The sequence below is a fragment of the Pholcus phalangioides genome, unplaced genomic scaffold, assembly GCF_987345545.1.
Source record: "Pholcus phalangioides strain wild (caught in Gottingen) unplaced genomic scaffold, Ppha-v1.0 ptg000008l_1, whole genome shotgun sequence".
Taxonomy (NCBI): domain Eukaryota; kingdom Metazoa; phylum Arthropoda; class Arachnida; order Araneae; family Pholcidae; genus Pholcus; species Pholcus phalangioides.
Window position 1 is genome coordinate 59,323,917 of NW_028301601.1, and position 22,272 is coordinate 59,346,188.

The 22,272-nt window shown below is 35.5% G+C and overlaps 1 protein-coding gene across 2 annotated transcripts; it reads left to right on the forward strand.

Annotated features, from left to right (window-relative positions):
- Positions 1 to 79: 79 nt before the first annotated feature.
- LOC149084667 (serine/threonine-protein kinase PAK 3-like) lies at positions 80 to 21,605 on the forward strand. Of its 2 annotated transcripts, XM_089235079.1 has the most exons (15): positions 164 to 280; positions 1,777 to 1,852; positions 4,430 to 4,518; positions 4,645 to 4,751; positions 5,056 to 5,215; positions 5,345 to 5,371; positions 6,513 to 6,589; positions 6,705 to 6,845; positions 7,977 to 8,215; positions 10,592 to 10,778; positions 15,510 to 15,602; positions 18,886 to 18,985; positions 19,330 to 19,526; positions 19,915 to 20,052; positions 21,227 to 21,414. In XM_089235079.1, the coding sequence occupies exons 2-15, from the start codon at positions 1,794 to 1,796 to the stop codon at positions 21,308 to 21,310; spliced, it is 1,698 nt and encodes a 565-aa protein (XP_089091205.1). In that variant the 5' UTR covers positions 164 to 280; positions 1,777 to 1,793; the 3' UTR covers positions 21,311 to 21,414. The 2 variants fall into 2 exon arrangements, with proteins under 2 accessions (XP_089091206.1, XP_089091205.1); XM_089235080.1 differs by lacking the exon at positions 5,345 to 5,371 and having other exon boundaries at positions 80 to 280; positions 21,227 to 21,605.
- Positions 21,606 to 22,272: the final 667 nt, after the last annotated feature.

Below are 22,272 nucleotides of genomic sequence, written 5' to 3' on the forward strand. Positions count from 1 at the left end.
GTATATTAAATCAATCAAATTTTTTTTCCCCTTGAAGGCTAGAGGTGGGGCTCTCCTATTATTTCAGTAAGTCAAGGCCGTCTCGAACAGAGAAGTGAAGCTTGACTGTAGATGAGTTTATTATTATTATTTTTTTTCAGGCATTTTCGTCGCCGGTGATTTTTTTTGTTGATCGGGAAAAAAGCTCATCAAGCATGTCGAGAGATAGATGAGAGCATCGTGATGCGTTTCACTTATTATTTCTCCAGAGCCTGAAACACGAATCCTTTCATCAGTAGCCGTGAGTATCCAGCATCTCCCGATTATCGATCTGTTTCCAACCTCATCGTGAGATCATCTCGTAGCTCTCTAATGTTTCCCATCTTAATTATTGAACCAAAGACAATGATTATTCTTTTACGAATTGTATCACCTTTAATAATTAGCATCATTCAAAGTCGCTGTTAAAGGAGTTATGGGATATCGCGATACACATTTACACAGTTTCCCTCTAACAGGATCATTTAAGATCCCTCATCTTAACTTATCACAATCTTATTACTTTATGCTATTATAATATACTATTAACTTATCATCTCTAATATTTGAATACACTATTAACTTATCACAATGCATTTACACAATTTTCCCTAACAGTGTCATATAAGATCCTTCCATCTTAACTCTGTTTTAAAGTGGAACAAAAAATCTTCCAAGTGCTTTGTCTAGATTCAAATTCAAGTATGATAATTATTGCCATTTTTTACATAAATGCTCTAATTTCTTACATCTCTGCACCTCTAGATGCAGGGCCTGTTCCTCATAAGTTCGGTCTCTGGGCAAATGTGGAATTTTTGAAGGCCCCCTTATATTGCCCTCTTTGAGGTAGAGATGTTGGAGGGCGGGATGGGTTTCTTGCTTTTAATATAGAAGGCAGCTAATTTGGTGCCTGAAAAGTTTGTGAGCATCGGACACATGCTAATGCTAGAAACAGGCCCTGTCTAGATGGCCTCATGAGTTTTAGCTCATGATATAAAGCCATCAAAATTTGAACAAAAAGGATTGCTTTTTTACAACACTTATGTTAATATATAGTGACCCCAGGACTGGAGCCCTGTCAGCCCCATCCTTGTGGGGGCCATGTAGCCAACACTTTGTAACGCATAGCGCAGCAACTCCATTTAAAAAGTTCCCATGTATTGCATTTAATCATATTTTGGCAGTGTATAAAATTTGCCAATTTGTTGTTTGACCCTGATTACAAAATTATAGCCTAACACTTTATTTTACATTAAATTAACACTCACCACATTTTAGTACAAGATGGTGGGATCAAAGTTAGGTTTTGGTTTGATCAAATGACTCCCGTGCATATGCATGTGCTCCAAAATTGAACATATGCTCATTATCATAGTCTTTCTAACACCTTTTCGGGTAGTGAATTAGCTGGGATTTGCCGGTGAGAAGTACAAGCTTTCATAAATTTGGCTATTTTTCGTTTGCAACTTTATTTCCACATTATCTGTGACTTCCTCTTCTAACATAGAAAACAGATAGCAGCCCTAACTCAGAAATCATAAATACATTAGGATCACACTGCTACACGCATGCAACATTTTCAGTAGCGGATTTAGTCCCATAAAATATTTCATAGATTTATTCAGAGCCAATTAAATGTACATTTGACTCTTTTTTTTTTTCTCATCATAAATCATGATTAGTTCTACCTCTTAACATCAGTGCCATTTGATTTCTGAATTGGTATTTGCTAATATTGCATCTGTGATTTCATTACAGCTTCAATTAATTTAACAATGGGAGACCATCTAGAAGAAAAACCCCCCGCTCCTCCTGTAAGACTTACTAGCACAAGGTAAGCTTGAATTTTATTTCTTTGTTGATATTATTTTGTTGCACTAGTAAAAGTATATTATTATGGGTACAGATAGAATGTTCATTATACATTTGATTAATTTGTTGCTTTCATATTGCTGATTACTCAATAGCTTTGCACAATCATACAATCTGGTGGGTTTTGTTTAGAAACTCCTCACTTACGTTAGAGTGCACATACATTAGAGTGGGAATCATGTAATGTAAGCATTCACAATTGGTTGTACAGTAATTTGTATGGTGTTGTGAACAATTCTTGAGCTGTTTGAATTGGACCAACCTGGAATCGGTTTTTCCAACAAACACAAAGGAAGTTTGTGTACCCACGAATGGATTAAAACCTCTGCAGGGGGGAAGAGGATCGTACGTTACAGGATCTGCGTAAGACTTATGCTTATTAAACCTTGATCAGGCACATCTAATCTGTGATACGAAGCACCCATTTTTTTGGGTCGAAAGAGCAAGGTTTACCAAGAGAACTTGAAAGTTTTCTTCAAATTTTGTTGTTGCAAATTGCAAGGAAATAGAAAAAATGCTAGTTTTTACTTTTTTTCTCTCTGTTTGATTGAAGAGTTTAGTTTGATAAGCTTCATCTTGAGCCTAAGAAAAAATTTAATTCTTAATCTCACCGATGAGTTGTGCTCGAACACATTAGGATTTGTGACATTCTTAGAATAAGACAACCATAAGTATTCTTTATGGGCGTTGTATAATATTTTATCATGTGTATATATTGTTTATAATTTTTGTTAATTGCATTTTTAATTGGGTTGCTGTATTTTTGAAATATATGACATCCATATTTTTATGGGCATCTTTTTATCAGCCACCTCGTTGGGCATTTTGCCTGTTGTGGCGTTGTATTTGTATTGCTCCTGATGAAAGGTTAAAGACGTCTTATTTTCAGAACCTCAATTTTTTTTTCTCTCCATTCTTTGAAAAAGTTATGGTTCAACAAAATTTCTTGCTTAATGAGTTTTTATTGCATGGTCCTCTGAGATATTCTAAGTGTAATCCACAATGTCAATGTATTCAAACTGTCTGGTCATATATTGAATATTCCTGGGCTTTTTTGAAAAAGTAAAAGTATGTTTAGGTGCCGGAGACAAATTTCTTAGGAGTCAAACACATTTCTTTTCTTAAAGAAACTATTCAATTAAAAAAAAAACTTTTAAGAGATTGTGTAACTCTTTTCTGTGTTGGCAGGCGTACTGACATAAATTTAGGAAATTTTGTATTGTGTCCATATTCTGATCTGGTAATCACATACCAATGCAGGTACCAATGTTAATTTTTTGGTTGCCATGGCAATCTGTAACCTGAATTTTGTTAAGCTCTGAAATATTTACTGTAAAAATAGGCTCCAAACAGTCTGAAAAGCTGTGTCTCTCGATTACAGCAAATGCCATGGATTATCTTGATTATTTCATCATTCGTGAAGATGAGAAGTTTATAGGCATCCAGAATTTTCAAGAAGTTTCTGGGGCTATACAGGATGAAATACAGATATTTCAAAGGAAATGGTGCCACTTGAAAGGTTTTCTCCTGCTCTTTCCAAATCTCCTGAATTGGCACATACGCATTTCAGAAACTTTACAAATTTGGATTTTTTAAGACCTGCATTTTTCTTCCATAATCGATTATCCACCATAACTGGAAAATGGTTCGAGATAGGAAGGGTTGGTAGGGTGTTGCATGTTCCACTTGGGCTTGGGTATCACCCCTCACTCCCACTTTCATTTGACAAAACGTGTCGCATTCACCCTGTAGAGCCATGGTCCAGTCAAAATTATTGATACAGACAGTCTCTGCTATTCTATTGAAACTATGATTATGTTTGTATGTTTCAATAGCTTTAATATACATACAGGTATGTAAATAAGTTGCAGTTGTTAGTATGTCGTTTTTTTTAAACAAACAAGTGTGTTCTTTTCACACATTCTATTTCCTGAAAAAGTAATTCATTCAACAGGGCATGTTCAACAAAAAAAATTTTTTTTTCAGGCTGCAGTGAATGGTAATTCTTTTTACATGAGTTTTGTTTAGACATTATATTGAGTCATACTGATGTATATGGTGCCACAAAAAATACTTTATTATGTAGGCCTATGCACACCGGCAAGATGCATAGGGTCTCTGTATAGGCTTACAGACTATAGATACCATTGTTCTAACTACCCTGGGGGTCTGAAACCCAGGTTGAAAAGAACTTTGATCCCTAACAAGTAAACATATATAGTGGGATTTGTGAATTAAATTTAAAATTGGGGGGGGGGGGTTTCCATTTCCAAAATTTTGGATATGTGATGTTTGTAGCTCGTTGTTGACATCACTGCAGACACTATCTACATTATGTTATTTCTGTTATTTTATGTGGTCATTGATAAGAAGGTAGGTGTTGGATATATATACTATTCCGAAGATGTTTACGGTAGGTTTAAGCAGAAGTTTGGTTTGATTTGGTAGGCCTGAAAACTTGTTATGGTATTGGCTGAGAAAGCTTGTATTCTTTCATCTAGAATTAGTGTAATACATATATGTATTCATTTCTTTACAGGGAATCAACTGTTCCTGTAGACATGAGGCCATTGCCCAAAGAACCTGAAGGGGAAGATAAGAAAAAGGTCAAATTAAAACCATCGAAAAGTATGTAGCACAATTGATATTCTGTCTACATTGTGTGATACTCTTTTTCTTAACTGGATGTGTATTTGACAGTTATATTTGTATTCTTCTTTTTAAAGTTTTGTCTTTTTCTCGTCCATTTTTAAGGTACCAAAAAAGACAAGAAAGAAATTGAGAAACCCGTAATATCCCCTCCTACAAACTTCGAGCACACAGTCCATGTTGGCTTTGATGCAATCACCGGAGAGTTCACGGTAAGCCATCATAAAATCATTGAAGATTATTTTGTTGTATTGCCAGTCCCTGCATATAGCAAACCCTCAAACATAACTGAGGAAGAGGTGTATACAGATGACTGATACAAGAAGTAGTACCTTCATGTTTTGCTGAAATATGTTCTATTATCTTCATTTCCCCCTTTTTTTTTTATTAGTCATCAATCTTAAAGGCCTTTAAAGCTTGTAATCATACATGTTTTGTCACAGATGTATACATGATTGTTTAGTATAATTTTTTTTGTTGTTGAAAAAAAAGGGTTTTTTTTTTGTATTTTCTTAGGGCATGCCGGAGTCTTGGGCCAGGCTATTGCAGAGTTCTAACATTACCAAATTTGAGCAGAAACAAAACCCGCAAGCGGTTTTGGATGTCTTGAATTGGTACGATGCTAGTACTAAAGAGAGGAAGGAATCTAAGTACATGACTATGAATAGAACGATTGGTGAGTGCTTTTTTTTCACTCTTCATACCTGTCACTAAAGTATGAATTCTTATGATTTTATGCTTCAAGTTCAGCTATCTGTCATCCCTAAAAATGTAAATGTGTATATATTTCTTATGTTACATGCAGCTGACTTGGCCACGATCCTTCATACAAGTATGTATATCAAAATTGAGATGGATTATATGTTATACTGTAAAAACTTAATTATCTAAAATGATTGGGACGAACCTATATCAATGAATAAGAATTTCTTGATTATCATATGGGCATCAATTTCATGGTCCAGTGCTGTCAAAACTTTCTATAATTGAATTATACTCTCAATAGTATTCCCCCCCCCCCTCAACATTTATGTATCCAGGGGTACATGTGTAATTTTTGTGACAGCAGTAGTATGCAAATAGCCGTAGTTATTGTCAAATACGGCTTCGTCAATATCTATGACATAGTCATTCCCATTGTTATATCACAACTTGTTAGTCATTCCGGGGTGCTATGATGCACAAGGGAACAGGGTTTGAGAAGTCTACAATAAAAATCAGACAATTTTGCTTCACGGCTAACTATACAATTTTTTTCATGGCATTATTTCCTTTGAGTCTCAATATTATTGCTACTCCATTATAAGAATTCCTCAAATACATCACTGAAAGGTATTATTGATCATTTACAATGGTATAATTTGACATTAATAAAACATCTTAATTTTCATTGGTAGGAGAATTTCTGACTTGGTCCATAATTTTTTCAATATCAAGGAAAAAAATGTCTACAGAGGAAACCAATATCAGTTAAAAGAGTTTCAAATAATCAAGGTTCTGTTACATTTAACCCTTTGAACGGCATCTTGCCTCCTTAAAAAGTCTCCTATTTTAGCATTGACGAGCACAGATATTTTGCAAAGTTGATTTCTCAATGCAAACCTCTTCCCTACACCCCTTAATCTGCACCTGCTGAAAATCCCAAGAAGACCTACTTCATTAAAAAAAGATGTGGCATTTTGGAAAGGGGGGGGGGGGGTTAATGATTTCTGCTGTGCCACTTAAAGGATTAGTTAGTTTTTAACTATACTGTGGGGGCTTATGAAGGAAAAAATTGGTTGGGATTAAGCTGACGAGGGCATTATTTTGTTTTCTCTTGTTGATATATTTACAGAAATTTGTATTAAATGCCTGATCGTTAAAATATTTTATGAATAATTTGAGAGACATAATTGTGATAGGGAACTTGTTGGTATTACCAGTTACTTTTATATATTGTATTGAGTGATGTATCTTTGTTGATTTTATTTCAGGAGACCCTTCCCCTCGACCTAGTTACCTAGCTGAAAAATATGCAACATCTGCAACACTGCCACCTCCATCAGTTTCTGTAAATGGACTTTTTCCTGTTTTTTTTTTTTTTGAAATATTTAAATTTTGTTAATGATTCATTAATGAATTAAGTATTCAATCATTCCCCCCCCCCCCCCCGCATCCTTTTGTAGCCTACATGTAGTAGTAAGCCAGGCTCATCTCCGCCAACTACACCTACAACACCGGAGGAAGAAGAAGAAGAGTTAGAAGAGCAGCCAGAACCGGTTCCTGTGCCTGTCATTCCAGCTGTTCAGGAAAACACCAAATCCATAGTAATAGCAACTATATACTCAATGTTGATGTCATGTTAAACAAATATTTATGTTATTGAGAATGAGAACTTGCCGGGCTGTTAGGCTGTAATCTGCTATTTCTTTCTGACGTTTCAATGCAGCTGTGACGGTCATCTTCAGAGTGAGTGCAGACGAGGTGTCCTTCTTATCAACATTTCTGTCTTCACTCGCTCTAGATTGTTGTGGATGGCTGGTTCTCTCATGCTCATTCGAGATTAGCTGAGAAAAGTTAATATTTTGCAATGGTGGATATCTGTTGTCAGGTTATTTTATGAGAGAATTTTTGCATGTGAAGGGAGATTGGGAACTAGGCTGCGTTTATCTTCAAAGTTTCTTTTATGTTCAAATTATTCTTATGCTGAAAAATCTCTATGGCTTTGCTGTAGAGGTGGGGATAAGTAGTGAACATTTGATGAAATCACTGTGGTCCTCTCAAAATCCATTCCATGCTCGGTTATTAGCACATGTTTGACCACGGCCAACTTATCTCCTTGTCCTAGTCTCTGCAACTTCTTCGTGTTCCTTCAATCTGGTGACTGCACTTCTTTTGGTGGTGCCTATGTATACTATGCCGCATGAGCATGGTATTTTATAAACACCCGTTGCGCTGAAAGATAATCTCTCAGGTTCTTTACTGAATGTAGTGATTGCCCCAGTCCAGTTTCTTTATAGTAATATAAATGATCCTGATGTTGTGGGACTCCAAGAGCTTGACGATGCGGTCAGTTACATTTTTTGCATACGGAAGGAATGCTTTTCTGTAAGGTTACGTTTCTTTCCTCTTCTTCCCAACTGATGGTGTTGATAATGCAGGGTTTGAAACATCCAAAAGAAATGGCAAACCACAGCCTAACATCTGGTAAGTTCTCATTCTCAATTAGATGGCGGCCATGAAAGCTAATGCATGGCATGTGTTAATTCAAAATGTTCAGGTAAAAGAAAAATAATTTAAAAACAGTAGGATTATATGGAGAGTGTCATTATTTGTTTGAATTCCAAATATAGATCTATAATTTTTTTCTTTTAAAGGGAGGATTTGTGTTGTGATGAATTTCTAGTTTTTGATTTGATGATGCTTAATGATGATTATTTTTTAATTGCAATTTTTAGTATACTACAAAAAGCACTGTTGAAGATATGAAGAACGAGACGCTAGCCTATGATAAGAAAGACATTGCCAATAATAACAATGCCCCAGCCACTACAACTCCTGCACCAACAACAACCTCCATAGTCAAGACGAGAAAGAAAAAACTCTCTGATGATGAGATCATGGATAAGCTCAGAAGTATTGTATCCAGTGGTGATCCCAACCGGAGGTATACGAAAATTGAAAAAATTGGTCAGGGGTACGTAAAAATTGTTGTATTCTTATTTACAATTATTTTCGGAAAGTAACACATTATAAAGCTAACAGTGTTGTCATTATAATAAAAGTTTTGATTGTTGATAAATGTTCATTATTATTTGCACTACTTAGTTATAAAAAAAAACTAAATAAACTACTACTTAGGGATCACTAGTCATCATTCTAGTCACAGGATTGACCTTTCGGGGAAAGGGGTGCACAAAAATGTTCTTCCTGAAAAGTTTCGAGTTACCACCCTTCAAAAAGCATTTAAATTATCAGAAATTGGTTAAAATACTATATAAAAGTATATATTGTATGTTGATGTTAAAATTTTTTCACAGAAATATTAAATTTTTTTCTGATTTTTGGTCAACTTGGAGGAGAAGCACGAGGCCCCATATTGACGCCTCCCCCCTTTCGCATATGCCGCTGCTTTGTTTCAAAGAACTATGGTGAAACCTTTGTTACGACAGTAAATTTCACCATAACACAGTATTTTTTAAAATCTTTTTTTTGATTTGTTATAGAAAATTCACTTGTAAGCAGAGATGGCTGGCATTGAATTAGAAATATAAAAAAAAGCTGCCCCCCCCCCTAATCTCTGGTTTCACACTAGTAATTATTAATTGCTAGCACACAAATAATCATTTTTTTCCCCCGAATGGAAAAAGTGAAAAGTACACTGTTTTTAAGTGGGCAAAAGAAGATGAATTTTTAAGGTTCTGTAAGCAGGAAAATAGCAAGAATTTTGATCATTATATCCAGAAAAGTTACATCATTAATTCAGGCAAGAAAAAAAAATTAACAGGGGAAAATCCACAAACCCCTCGAGGGCCCTTGGAGAGGTTTCAGGTGGGTCTGTGAGCTGCGATGAGGAAACAATTAATTTCAGCATTGCTGTATTCCGAATATTTTGGGAAGGGATCTCTGGTCTTCATTTTGATGGGAAAGTTGTTATAGAAAACAAAAGGTTAAAAACTCCCGGTTTTTAGGCAAAAAGTTGGAACTGTGTAAATTAGTCATAATATCTACTTTAATTCATTTTCCTTTAGGCAGTGTGTGGTTTGATAAAAAGGAATTAATAGCCACCTGCTTTATTCATGACTGCTGGTCATCTTTTCGTTCAGTTTCCGATCTTAAACTCAAACTTAATCTCCACCCACTCGCTATTCACAGACTTATCTCCCGCTTATCCATGCTTTACAAAATTATTCATGGTAGTTTAAATTTTGATACATTCAGTATTTTGTCTAGGCCTTTCTATGTTTCCAATATATTTGACCACCTCAAAAAATTAAAACCTATTTTTGCCTCTACAGATTGTTTTAAATTCAGTTTCTTTCCCAATACCATAGTTGAATGGAACAAACTCCCCTCTACTATTGTTAACTCCCTCACGACCTCCGATTTCTTGTCAAATGTTTCAAAGCATATGTGTAATCTACTGCGTCCTCTTGTATAGGCCTTGGGCCAACAATATTGTATAAATAAATAAATAAATAAATAGTACAAAAAAAATCCATATAAAAAATAAAATGAAACAAATTGGTGGAAAATATTATGTGTCAAACAGGAGTGCCAGTTTTAGTGAAATATAATATCAGTCATTATAATGTTATTCCAGAATTCGAGTGAAAAATAGATGAAAAACAAAACAACAACAAAATGTCAGATCCAATATTTTGAAAATATTGTTAAATATTAGTAACTAGCTATAATACCCGGCGCTGCCCAAGTTTTCTTCAATTGCATTCACTTTTCATTGAAAAAGTGACAAACCATTACAAAGGCATGAATTAACACGCGTAACACTGCAGCATTAAAGAAATGCCAAACGATTATAAAGTAATATGCATGTCTGGAACACATTGTTTTTGAACCACTGTGACTAAAGTAAACATTCCGAAAGTGATTGTTGAAGCCCAGAAACCATTGTTGCCCAACAGTTTTTCGCTCATTTCGGGCATTTGCCCTGCTTTGACGAACTTTTAAAGTAGCTTATCGTTCAAGTCGGATCCCATTTGGTAAATATGTAATATTTGGCGACGATAGATCTAAAATTGTAGATTTGTATAGAGAACTCACGGACATACATACACAAAATCAATTTTATATATATAGATAGAAAGAACAAGCTTTTTTTAACAACTTTTTGAAGGAGTATTCCTTTTTTTATTTTTGATTTCTATGGGTCAGCTATTGTATTGCTTTGGGGCTACGTAAATGAAATTTTTACAAAAAATATTTTTATTCAGTTTAGGATAAACTAAAATTTTCATTTGTTCGTCTGGGATTAATAACATTGTGTTTAGTGCACTTGCTCTTAATGTTTCTTTTAAAAAAATAAAAAAATCTTATTTCATCTTGATTTCAGAGCATCTGGCACTGTATATACAGCAATCGAGTCTGCAACTGGGATGGAAGTGGCCATCAAGCAAATGAACCTATCACAGCAACCCAAAAAGGAGCTTATCATCAATGAGATTCTAGTCATGCGAGAAAATAAGCATCCAAATGTTGTGAACTATTTAGACAGCTATCTAGTCGGCGAAGAATTATGGGTATGCTGCATAAATTCAATTTTCAATAAGTATACAACGCTTTATGAAAAACCTGATTTTTTTTTTGTCATTAGCTGTAAAATAATCAATATGCCTATTCTTACAATTACACAATGTTTTTTCTGGACTATTAAGTTGTGATCCAGAAGTTAGAACATAATGAGACTTTTCGTCTGTAACTGTGGCAGTTATTATCAGTGGAAACATGGAAGTGGTGACTGGCTTAGGTTACTTTCCTGTGGTTTCCTGATCTTGAGATAGAAATGCAAAGCCAGGTTCGTGTTTAAAGAGTCTCAACACAGCATGCAGGGGTGGGAACTCTGCGCCAATTGCGCCGCACTGCGCCAAAACTAATATCTTGCGCCAACCTGCTCCAATAGCGTATTTTCGCATTTTTCTGCGCCAAATAGCGAATTTTGCTTCAGTATGCCCGGAATTTCGGAAAGGACGCCGAAAAAATTTTTTTCCTGCTAGCCACGAAACGTTTCTTTACGAGAAGAGCGTGTTTTATTCCACTATACTTAAACTATCGGCCCCTGATCGGGCTTTCCATCGCGAAACCCCGATATTGTCCGTGATCGTGGAACTGAAGATGGTTTGCAATGCCTTTCAGCTTTAAAGTGCAAATTCGAGTGTTTCCATTTAAAAAAAATGTTGTCACTAGAAGCAGCAGAAATTACTGTAGTCGATTGTCATTGTGTTAAATCCCGATGTTTCGTGAAAAAAATTTTCATTCCGGGAGTAAAAAGCGCATGTTCGCCGAATTACGAATGTTAGTTTAGAAACTTTGCCGAATAACGAGCGTTAAATTGCCAATGGTGCCGAATAACGAGCGTTAAATCGCCAATGTTGCCGAATAACGAGCGTTAAATTGCCAATGTTGCCGAATAATGAGCGTCAAATCGCCAATGTGCCGAATAACGAGCGGTAAATCGTCAATATCGCCAAATAACGAGCATTAAATCGTCAATCTCGCCAAATATCGAGTATCAGATTGCCAATCTCGCCAGATAATGAGTGCTGAATCGCCAAACATCGAGTTGATTCTTCCGAAATTCTCTCCCATTTTGCAACAATTTCTTTCCAAGTATAAAAAAAAATTTAAAACTTATAAAATTTTTTTAGCTCATTTGAAGTGCTGCTGTTCAAGGCAGCAAATAGTGCCCTCAGTAAGCAAAAATCATCTTAAATAGACTGGTGCAAAAAATTTTATGACAGCCGCTCTTTCAAACAAGGTGTCAAAAGCCTAAAACACCAAAAACAAAAATCAAGCTGACGAAAAGATGTTTGATAACAAAAGACAGTGCAGTTTTATGTTGAAAAGGGTTGAGGGTTAACGAAAATATTCTTGTTAATTTCACTGCTCCAATTTATAAATATCTGCTCCGAATCCCATATTTTGCTGCTCCAAATCCCGAATTTGCTGCTCCAAATCCTGAATTTGCTGCTCCAAATCCTGAATTTGCTGCTCCAAAACTGCTCCAAATCCTGAATTTTGCTGCTCCAAAGCTGCTCCGAAATGGACTTAGTCACTTCCCACCCCTGCAGCATGCAGCCATTACAAAACATTCTGAAAACACATTCGTTTCATTAGTTTCGTTGTTCACCAAGCAAGCAAGTATACTACACCAAATGAAACTACTGTAGAATCTTTACACGTGACGAACCAGTTTGAAACGTGTTTTACACAAAACAAAATTTCTATCCAAACGTTTAACTTCAATTTTGAACATCAAAGACTATTCATATAACGCACGGGTTCTCAAACTGTGCGCCTCCAACCTTTGTCACGGTGTGAGGTTTTCGAAAATATTCTTTGTTAAACAGCTCTGGAGAGCCGGTGGAGCTCGCGGATAAGCATTGAATAGGGAAAAAGAGCGTTTCAGGTGGAAAAAGTTTGAGACGCCCTGCTCTAACGTGAACTTATTCCATGCAATGATTTTTTTTGATAAAACGAAGCTATTCCGTTATGCCAGGCGATTCACTACAGGCGTGCAAAAAGAATAAATAAATTTAGTGAATTAAAGAGTTAAAGTAATAATACTGAAAACTATTTTCATTGGCCTTGGTTGAAGCACCGGCCTGAAAAATTGAACTGAAATAATTTAAATATTTATGTTCACTTCATCTATTCAACTGAGCAACTTTACAATTCTGTTACAGTCGTTTATACGACGTTCAAGAGGCCGAGTCAAAGCGTTAAATGAAACATTTTATGTATAAGTCGGAGTGAATAACAGCCTTTTTAAAAAATTATCCCCCCCCCCTCCCATACATATAAAATGTTATAAAATTTTATGTGTTTAATTGCATTCCAATTCTGTTCTAAAAAAATATTTCGTACTTGAGAGGAAATTAAATCACATTTCAAATCATTTAAAGAAATACGGTTTTCAAACAGGAAAAAGCACTGAAATGGCAATCGCAAAAGTGAATGAATATCTAAACCAGAGCTTCAACAACAATAATTATTCATATAGTCACATAGAAAGAGTAAGAGAATATAGTTATTTAGGTGTAGTTATACAAGACGACCTAAAATGGAATAGCCATTCTAACAATGTTTGTAATACGATAAGAAAACAAATTGCAGCTTTATATAGATTAAGAAACATTGTAAGTCCGGAACTCCTTAAAACAATTTTCTACGCCTGGATCAAATCAAGAGTAACTTACGCTATTACAGTGTGGGGAGGTGCCTATCACGATAATATTAAGAACTTAAATAACATCTATAATCACATAAAATGTAAGGTAATGTTATTTAATAATCCAGATCTACTGAAATCAGAAATTTTAATACTTGATCTAAGACAAATTTATGTGTATAAAATGATAATTTTTATGATTAAAAACCATAATTTATTTCTTAAAACTAATAACGATAGAACCTCAAATAGATACAACTTCTTGTATATAACTCCAAAAACAAATAAATACCTTGTTTCAAAAGAGTATAAATTACCTAGGACCAACTATTTCTAACAAATTCGGAAAAAAATTATCAGACCTTAGAATAAATAAATATCTCAAGAAAGAAATTTTCACATTCTCAAACTCTATAACGAATTTTGAAAGGTTTATTGAAAATATAAATAGGTAACTAAGGAAAAATTTGAAATATCTATAATAAAAAAATAAAATGAAATAAATATAAATCGAGCGTGCCGTTTATTATATATAATATTTATTAAGCTCTAGGACAGACCAAATGGGTCCCTAAGAGCTGCATAGTGTATGTTTTGTCTTTTGTTTTGTTGTCTTTATTTTATTTTGTATATTTGTGTTCATGTATTTATGTGTGCTGTTTTGAATTATTAAATAATAAATAAAAATTAAATAAAAAAATGAAATTTGGCACAACATTACCTTTGGGACACAACATTGGGTACAAAATTGCAACAAAATCTTCTCAACTTGCAAAAATTTCCCCATCTTGGACTTTTTTTTTGGCAGTAGATGATTTTCAATCAGGAACTTGCTCTTTGGTTGTTTCTCTACTTTATAATCTCTACTTATATATATATATGTGTGTGTGTGCCATTTTTAGTGTATTTTCAAAAGCCGGGGGGGGGGGGGCTTTTGTCCCCTCCCCCCACCCCCTAAACGACGGGCCTGTTTGCAAGATGAACTTGCGTTATCAATTTAAAATTCTTGTTGCATTCTTCCAAAATTTCCAGTTTTTTTAGAGAGAGCGTTTTTTGTTTTTCTGACATTACGAACGACGAATTTGACACAGTCAGCAAGCAGTGCCGTCTGATCGCATGGACCCACCCGAGCATGGCCCGGGGGCCTCAAAAGAAGAAGGGGGGCCTCACAAAAATGGGAAGTAATTGAAATTTTCGAGAATTCTCTAGGTTGGGCCTCGGAAAAATCAATTGGCCCGGAGGCCCATGATGCTCTTAAGACGGCCCTGTCAGCAAGCGAAGCACCACATCGAAAGAAAGTTCTACAGGAACTGATCGAAAGAACTTACTGTGCATGTGTACCTATTTTCTGCAGACCTGTACCCCCCAAATGCTTACAGTAGACTTTCTCACCCTCTCGGGATAACGTTGAAAACATAGGGAGAGAAAAAATTCTGAAAGGTCATATGGCCGTCAAAACAATTGAAACCCATTTCTTCGGGACTCTCCACATCTGCGTATTCTCAGAAAGAGGCAATAAACAAATCAGCTAACTGTCCACTCTAAATGGTCATCAGCCATCTCACTGGCAATTTCCGTATACGTCAGCAATCACCCTAAAATTTATGTCTTTTTGCGGTGACAATATGTTAGAGCTGTTGCAGGAACGCTTTTTCACTGCATACAAAAATTTTGTGCGCATTTGATGGATATAAATTACGTTTTTCTTTTTTCAAAAGTTTCCGAGTTTTAGTCGAAGTGAAAACATTGAATAATTGAGGTTTTACGTTAAATAAATGAATGAAATATTTTAACATTAAAATGTATTTGTTGTATAAAATGTATTGTTACCACAATTGCTACCCAAGTTAAACGTCGTATAAACATGAAAGTTGTATAACTGAGTGACGTGTGAACGAGGTTACTCTGTAATTTGTAGATATGCCCTATTAAAAATAATAATTTTTCAACTTTATGAAACACAATTCAACAAACATCGCAACTGGCCTCGATGCAGGGCCAAACTCTTGGGGGCCATGGTAACAGTTGATATTATTTGATCAGGGTTATGTGTTATTGCTGAATTATTATTCTTTTCTTGCAGGTTGTAATGGAATATTTACCAGGTGGATCTCTGACTGATGTTGTCACTGAAACATGTATGGATGAGGGCCAGATTGCTGCAGTGTGTCGGGAAGTATGTTGCCTTTTCTTTCTTCATCACTTCTAAAACATGTTTGCCTTCAACTTGAAAAATGAAAATTAAAATGCTGTTTTCATGAACTTCTAATAAATGTAGGACTTGTAGCCGACCGATCTGAGAGGATTGTGATGTGAAACTTCTGCAATAAAAAAAAAGGGTTATGATATGTCAGTGACGCTGACTTTCTTGTGAATACGATTCAGTTGTAAATATGCAAATTTAAGCATTGCTAGAATGTATTTAAGATGAATAATGCTTTTATGTTACTCGCTTGATTTTTATTTAGCACTAACACAGGTCATCACGTTCAACTAGTCATTTTAACATTTTAACAATAAAAATGTTGACATGGCTGGCTCAAGCTTAGTTGCCGTCCCAAAAGAAGACTCTTATAGGAAAGGCTGACAGGGCTTTACCATAGGAGACCCTGGGAAAAACCCGATTTTATGCATTAAAAACCCACATGCAATTCCCCAATTGTTTAGCAATCAGAACATGTGTGACCATACACCCTGCTTTTCAAAATATTGTCCCTTTTTGATCTAGAATCATTTTACTGTTCTTAATTATGCCAGATAACTCAATTCACATTAATGCTCTTGTTCATGAGTCATCATTGCTGACACTTATCCTGTAAATAGGAAGTATAATGAGAGACTTTTATTGTAAAAGTTATTTTTAAAGGCGTTTCTGGTGCACCAGGGATTGGACAAGTAAGAAGCTGAATTCTTACTTTGGATTGTAAAATTATACTAAATGAGGGCATCAAAACATATATATATATATATACAAAACCAAGAATATATTGCCCCTTGTGATAGCATATCACAAGGGGCAATATATTCTTGGTTTTTTTTTGGTATTACTGTCCCAAGCTCTGTCTTTTCCCTCAAGTTTTTTGTTAACAGGGTATAACAGGTTCAAAGTATAATGCCATATACAGAAGCATATTCACAGGGTGAATTATTATTACTTAGTGGCCCATAATGGGAAATTTGAGAAATGAGTGGTCAAGAAAATTAGTATAATGGGAGAAGGGTGTCAAAATTCACAAAACTATAAATAATTCACCTCTGCCTAAAAGGGGAAAGGACAAGGTTGGTGAATGACCAAACAAGTGATGTATAGAGTTTGCAAGCCTGTAAGCAACCAAAACAGTGTGCCACTATGTAAGTGACTGAAACAGTGTGCAAGCATGTGAGTGACCAAACCCAGAAAGTTTGAAAGCATGTGAGTGACCAAACCCAGAAAGTTTGAAAGCATGTGAGTAACCAAAAAAGTGAAAAAGTGACCTAAAGAGTAAAGGACTAGGTCAGTGATTGACCAAAAGAGTGACCTAGAGAGAAAGAGACCAGATCAAGAGAGATTGAGTGAGAAAAAAATTAACTAAGAAACAGAGGCAGTGAGACAGTGACATGTATATCTTTTAAAAATGATATATATTTACATATAGTGGAAGACATGGAAGTCCTAAATCTTCTACAGAATGTATGTGCAAGCAAAGCACCAAGACCAGATGATATCTATTCCAGGGTCCTCAGGGAATGTGCTAATGAATTGTTGGGGCCAATCGCACAGATTTACAGAAGAATTGTTGCTGAGGGTATCGTCCCAAGGGATTGGAAACTTGCTAATGTTGTTCTGATATTTAAAAATGGTAGTAGAGAAGCCGTGTCCCTTCCCCCCCCCCCCAATTATCGTCCAGTGAGGTTGATGAGCTCTCTCGAAAATTTTGGAAATTATTATCAAAAGGCAGTTGGTGAAGTGGATAGACTAGGATAATGCATTGTCGGATAATCAGCACGGGGGGGGGGGGGGGTTAGGTAGGGGAAGCCATGTGTAACTTACCTCCTTTGCTTTTGCAATCACATGACTAAGACTTTGGGTAAGGGCAAAAATATAGATGTTGTTTACTTTGATTTCCAGAAGGCATTTGATCGGGTCCAACATGGTAAACTATTAACTATTGAGGCATTTTTACATGAGATTGGGATTGCGGGCAACTTGCTGAATTGGATAGAATCATGGTTAAGAGATAGGTCACAACAAGTTGTGGTGAATGGGGAATTCTCTTGTTGGACAGGTCACAAGTGGAATTCTTCAAGATAGTGTCCTTGGCCCCATAACTTTTTCACTTTTTATTGATAAACTTGATCAGGGTATCAATGGGATTGTTTGCAAATTCGCAGATAACGTGAAGTTGATGGGAGTAGTTGGGAATCAAAGTGATAGGGAGTTGCTCCAGTGCAACTTAAACAGGATTGCAGCATGGGCAAATCAGTGGAGCATGATGTTGGTTGCTCATTTTGGTTCGAACAACCCGCGGTTCTCTTATGAGTTGAATGGTGTCACTATCCCGGATGCAACTAGGGTCACCGATTTGAGAATTTTCATTGACTAGCAGCTTAGGTTTTCTGAACATTGTTCAGCGGAGATAAAAAAACCGAATAGAATGCTCAATTTCATTTCAAAAAGGTCTCTTCTCGTTCTCCTAAAGTCATTTTTCAGCTTTTCCGAGGCTTAGGTCGTCCTGGACTGGAGTATGCTGTAAGGTTTTGAAGACCCATACCTACAGAGGGATGTAGACTTGGTTGAAGGGGTGCAGAGAAGAGCTATGCATTTCTTATTGGCACACAAGGCTTGAGTTATGAAGAAAAACTGAATTTTTTACTATGGTTACATTGGATTAATGCAGGTGTCTGGGTTATATGATCGAAGTGTTCAAAATTTTCAACAGGATGATTAGGATGGACCATGAATTATAATTCATGGTCCATCCTAACCATCCTTTTGAAAATTTTAAATAAATAATAATTATTAATTATTATTAACACTAATAATTATTAGTACACCATCAATCGACTGCTTTTACAAGGGGACACCAGTATCGATTGGTAAGAGACAATTCTAGGTTATGGTGTTGTAGGGAATTTTTCTCTAATAGGGTTGTTAATAAATTGAATAGCTTACCCCCAGATGTAGTAAATTCTAAAATAACTGACATGCTTAAAAAGAAATACGATAAACATGTTGGGGCGAGTCGAGAAGCTCTCCATACTTAGAATAAGACAACCAGAAGTATTCTTTATGGGCATTGTATAATATTTTATCATGTATATATATTGTTTGTAATTGTATTTTTAATTTGGTTGCTGTATTTTTGAAATGTATGACATCCATATTTGTTATAGGCATCTTTTTCTTAGCCATCTTGTTGGGAATTTTGCCTGTTGTAGCATTGTATTTGTATAAATATAATTTATTTGTTTGGCTTTAGGTTCTACAAGCTCTGGAGTTTTTGCATTATAACCATGTAATTCACCGTGATATCAAAAGTGACAATATACTGTTAGGAATGGATGGAAGTGTTAAACTAAGTGAGTCTTTTTTTATCAGTTAAATTTAGTGTATTTCCCCTGTTTTTTAAATTTTAGTGGAGAATGTGTATTACAGTCAAACCCTGTTGTACCCCCCCCCCCACCACCACCATCATGCCAAACCCTGTTACCACCAGAAATTTTTCATGAACAAATCTTCCATGTATAGGGCTTACTCATTATAGCACCAGAGTTTTGCAAAATAAATGGTGGCATTAAATCAGGGTTAGACTGTGTATGTATGTATGAGGGTTGTGTTTAAGGGGAAATAGTCAGTCCTGCTAGTATGTTATTCATCTTCTAAGTTATAAAGTGGACCAACTTGTATATTGTTTATTTTCCAGCTGATTTTGGTTTCTGTGCTCAAATATCTCCTGAACAAAACAAAAGGACTACTATGGTTGGGACACCATACTGGATGGCGCCGGAAGTTGTCACGAGAAAGCAGTATGGTCCTAAAGTGGATATATGGTCACTTGGCATCATGGCTATTGAAATGATCGAAGGTGAACCGCCTTACTTAAATGAAAACCCTCTGAGGGTAAGTTCAAGTTTAAATTTTTGAATGTAATACACATTTCAGTGTAAGGAATTACAAATCCTGATTGCAGAGGTTTCACTCTTTTGAACAGATTTTCTGAAATTTTCTAAATTGATGGATGTAATTTCTTTTTAGTGAATGAATCAGTGAGCTATTTAGTCCCTCCCCCCCCCCCAAATTTTTTTTTGGAAGATAGATTTTTCTGCTTGTGTTGCCAAAAGTATTTGAATAAATGTGAATGTATATTTTGTGTCTCGTTTTAATTTTTCTGTACCTTTTACCATGCAATGTACCTTTTGCATGGTAGTGTAAGTTTATTATAAGATGTTCTTTCAATCGTTCTCCAAGATATCTTCTTTTAATGGAATTTTTCCTCCGTATTTTGCAGGCTCTGTATCTCATCGCAACCAATGGAAAACCAGAGATCAAAGACAAAGACAAATTATCTCCAGTCTTTCAAGATTTCCTTGATAAGTGCCTCGAGGTGGATGTAGACAATCGCTACTCGGCCAATGAACTCCTGAAGGTAAACCTTATGTCATAGCTGCCAAGTCTCCCAAATTTTTCGGGAATCTCCCAAATTTTAGCTTCATCACTCGACCTCCCGAAAAGTTCTTAAATCTCCCGAATTTTTACAAAAATCCCTAATTATCCCTAAAAATTCCCTACTTCATTAAAAAAAATCCCCGCTTATGAAAACAATCCTTAAGGAATTTCTTGTGGGGCATGAAGCCTCTTTTTTCCCCTTTCGAAATCACGTCACACGTCGTAAATGGGGAAATTCCCTTTTTAAGGAAGTTTTACAAACCCTCTGATGGTAACAAGAAAGTTGTTTGTCTTATCGTGCAGGGAAATGGCTTAGCAGCCAATAGTCCTGGATAATAATTGGATAAGATTATAGTGACGCGCATATAGTCAAAATTTCTTTTGTTGAAGTTACGTACGTGCGATATAACAAAGCATGAATACTGATAAGCAAAAACATATTTAATCAATTTTAAAGATACTTATACCCCGATGAATTTCCTTTCATCAAACGTTCCAGAAGAGGGCCGACTTTTCTTTTTTGTACAAGTTGTGTTACGGACATAAACATCGGTCATGGTGGAAAGAGTGACATCATCACTCATGTGAAATGAAAAAAAATACAAGCAAGTGTCACAAAAAGTCAGTGTTCTTCAAAAATTGACTGTGTTTTCCTTCATCTTCCAATGATTTTGGGGTCATTCGCGCAGAATGTTTGTTCACAGCGTTTCTGATTGAACACAATATTTATTTTTACATCATTGAAGTTTTGGCCTCCAATTTCACTTCTTTTTTGCGTAGGAATTTTATTCCCAAGGGTTTAACTTTTATGTGTGTAAAATCCCTATTTTAATTTGACTTCAGTTTTTGAGTAGGGATTTTATTCCCTACGCTTTAACTTTTATGTTTGGAAAATCCCTAGTGTATTTATTAGGGAGTGGTTTTAGCATAAAATACGGGTTTGCGCCAAAATCTCCCGAATTTTCATTTTCAAAAGTTGGCAGCTATGTTATGTGTTGAATACATTGATATCTTTCCATGTGGGAAATATTATAGCGAGCCATATATACCGCTACAGCAAATTTTTAAATGATAGTGATAATAATGAAATTTTATTTATCCCGTAGACATTTTGACTGTGTAAAATTATTAACTTGCTTTTTTCTGCTTTCTAGCATCATTTCTTGAAAATGGCTAGACCTCTAGCAAGCCTGCATCCACTGATAGTTGCTGCGAAAGAGGCGGCAAGGAGTCATTAAGGGTATTTGTATACACTATATTAGTATTCGAAAAGCAAAAAAAAAAGAGAACTGAACTATTTGTAAATCTGTGTGCCTCTAAAGTTGGCCCTTTAGGAAAAAAAAAACATTCACCCACACAATGTATCGTAGCTATAATCTTCCTGCAATGTTCCTTTACTTTTTTATTATCCGTTTTTTTTGGTCAACGTTTGTTGGACTTGTCAAGAACTGTGAACCAAAGATTATTTGTGGAAGGGTCAATTTGTCAAATGATGTCCTTTTTATTTTCTTCCTCCCACACACATACATTCACAAAAACCGGAAAAGAAATAAAAAAAACAGGACTTTGTGATCTGCGTTTCCTACACCCTTTTCTTTGTCTCCTCTCGACTTTTTTTTTAGTTCCAATTGTGGTCATGTGAGCATCTCTTGTTAAAAACTTTATGAAGATTAACATTTGTGATATATATATTTATTTTACATCAACAAATCGATTGAATGAGCTGCTGCAGAGTGGAATTTTTTGCTGCGAGACCAAACTTTTTTTTTCTTCTTTCCTCATTTTTCATCTTTACTTTTTTGTTTTCCATTCTGTGAATATCATGCAAAAGGAATCAATATTTTACATTCGCTGTTACTTTCAGGAGAAAATAGTGCAGCTGTTTATACCGCAATATCAATGTAAATAGTAGATTGAGCAGCTAAGAAAGTTTTGCTGTCTTTTTTTTAAAAATCATGTATGTATGCGTGCGTTTACATGTAGTGTATGTGCCAGTGTTTTTTTCCCGTGTAAAACTGAAATTGCACTGTTTTTCCCTACATGTATTTTTTTTATTGCTATTGAAGAGTAATGATTGTATATTTGGGTTTTTTCATGTAATTTATACTTATTTCATGTGTATCGATACAAGTTATGGCTAATGTATTTTGTACTTGAAATATCGGCTGCTATATACCCTTGAGGTAGGGCTTCCAGCTGA

Coding starts and splice junctions, on each gene's coding strand:
- LOC149084667 (XM_089235079.1), top strand. CDS start 1,794: ATGGGAGACCATCTAGAAGAAAAACCCCCCGCTCCTCCTGTAAGACTT. Junction 8,216..10,591: donor ATTGAAAAAATTGGTCAGGG/GTACGTAAAAAT, acceptor TCTTGATTTCAG/AGCATCTGGCACTGTATATA. Junction 18,986..19,329: donor GGATGGAAGTGTTAAACTAA/GTGAGTCTTTTT, acceptor TTTATTTTCCAG/CTGATTTTGGTTTCTGTGCT.